The sequence below is a fragment of the Pseudogymnoascus destructans genome (assembly GCF_001641265.1).
Source record: "Pseudogymnoascus destructans isolate 20631-21 unplaced genomic scaffold scaffold_67, whole genome shotgun sequence".
Taxonomy (NCBI): domain Eukaryota; kingdom Fungi; phylum Ascomycota; class Leotiomycetes; order Thelebolales; family Thelebolaceae; genus Pseudogymnoascus; species Pseudogymnoascus destructans.
The window spans coordinates 1,556-3,289 of record NW_020167584.1 but is presented as its reverse complement, the minus strand read 5'-3'; the positions used below and the strand labels follow the sequence as shown (position 1 = coordinate 3,289).

The window sequence follows — 1,734 nt, the reverse complement described above, 5'->3', positions numbered from 1 at the left end:
GTGCTGGCAATGACCTTTAGTAAATATGACTTTGGTCATTTACCATATCAAGTATAAGTCCATGTTGCTTCATCCAAGCCTTCCCAAGAATGACAGAATGTTTCCCAAGAGTGGTGATGAATAGAGGGCATAGACTTTCAACATGGTCTTGGACCTGTAGGCGAGGGTATATAGCATGAGTGATGGGAGGGGCTGCTGTTCCATCAAAGCCTTGAATAGGGCGTGGCTTTAAAAGCTCTACTGGTGATATGCCTTCTATCTCACAAATTCATTCTGCATCAACAGCATTCACAAAGTTTCCTCCAGTAGCTCCAGTATCGATAAGGGCTTGTGCTTTGATTTTTGATTTTCCTATCATACAAGTAACTATGAATGGAGTATCTGGATCTAATCCAAAGCTTGAGGAAGAAGTTGCAATTCTGGCTGTCATGACACCTTCAGGGACGTCTTGTCTGAAGGTTATTCTTTTCCCGAAAGTGGAGCATCATAAGTGCTAACTTCGTGGACTTGAGCATTCTTGGTAGGACATTCATAAGCTCGGTGTCCAGTTTGCTGGCAATGGAAGCAGCGGCCTTCCTGCATTAGCTTCTCAGTTGCAGGGTTCTGATGTGGTGCACGATATAGTCTTGGTGGTCTAAAGCTAGCAGGTGGGTTTGTAGTAGGCTGCTTAGCCTTACTGTGAAAGTCTTGTGGCTTAAAGGCTTGCTGAATAACTCGAGGGACAGTGCGAGCGTCTTGGATTTGAAGTTGCTGGATATTCTGATCAATCAGTAAGCACTTTTGTGCAAAGGCATGAAGAGAGCTTGGGTTTATCTCTGCTATTAAAGCAGTCTGCATCTTCGTATTAACCTTATGGCAGAGGTCATCAATGAGGGTCTCTTCTGAGTAATCCAGTTCAACAGTGAGTCTCTGAACTCTGCCCAAAAGGTAGCAAAGTTATCCTTGTTTTAAGAGCTTTCTATAGCGCGTTGTGCAGTAAAGCGGCAGTCTGGATCACTGAAGACTCTGTCTAGGACTTCAAACATTTCCTCTACAGTTTGAAACTTGTTCTGAGTAGATCGAAGGCGTGGATTGATGTGAGAGGAGGCTTTGCCACCTAGTCTGCTTTGCACATAACCCATCTGAAGGGCTGGAGTAGGAAAATGGTCAAGGTTCGCCTCAAGCTTCATCTTTATCTTAATGCTCCAATCGTCATAAGCTGGCTCTATTCCCTCTGTGAGAGTAGGAGGGTCTGGGATCTTGGTGGATTTCTGGTGTGATTCTCTATTGCGAGTAGTGCTGCTTTTTGACTTCTCATTTTCAAGATATTTCACAACAGCAGCTTGTCCTGCCATTGTCTGCTCATGAGCTTGGATAACCTCTTGTAGCTGGCTGATATTGTCATCATATGTAGCCTTCTCCTCGACTCTTCTGGAGGGTAGTATTGTAGAGCTGGGTGACATGATCATAATCCTCCATCATCTGCTTTTGGATTTGAAGCGCAGCCTCTCTCTGGGCTTGGCTCCAGTGCTCACAACTGAGAGGTCTTTAAGCTCCCAAATGCGAAGGTAGCTTGGTGTTCTGGATCCTCGAGTAGTGTTTCCCTTCTATTGTAGGTGTGGCTTTCTAAGCAGTCCTCATTGCTTGTAGTAGATTGGGTTTCTTGTCCTTGATCTTGACTCCTGTCACGGATGACATGTCCTTGTGCATCGCGTGCCATTATAGCAGGCTTCGCTTCTTGTCCTTGGAATTGTC

The 1,734-nt window shown here is 45.0% G+C and overlaps 1 protein-coding gene across 1 annotated transcript; it reads right to left on the bottom strand.

Annotated features, from left to right (window-relative positions):
* Positions 1-459: 459 nt before the first annotated feature.
* VC83_09577 (uncharacterized protein) lies at positions 460-1,442 on the bottom strand (the record flags this gene model as incomplete). Its single annotated transcript, XM_024472990.1, has 2 exons — positions 460-916; positions 1,024-1,442. 2 exons carry the CDS (start codon positions 1,440-1,442, stop codon positions 460-462), a joined length of 876 nt encoding a protein of 291 aa, XP_024319503.1.
* Positions 1,443-1,734: the final 292 nt, after the last annotated feature.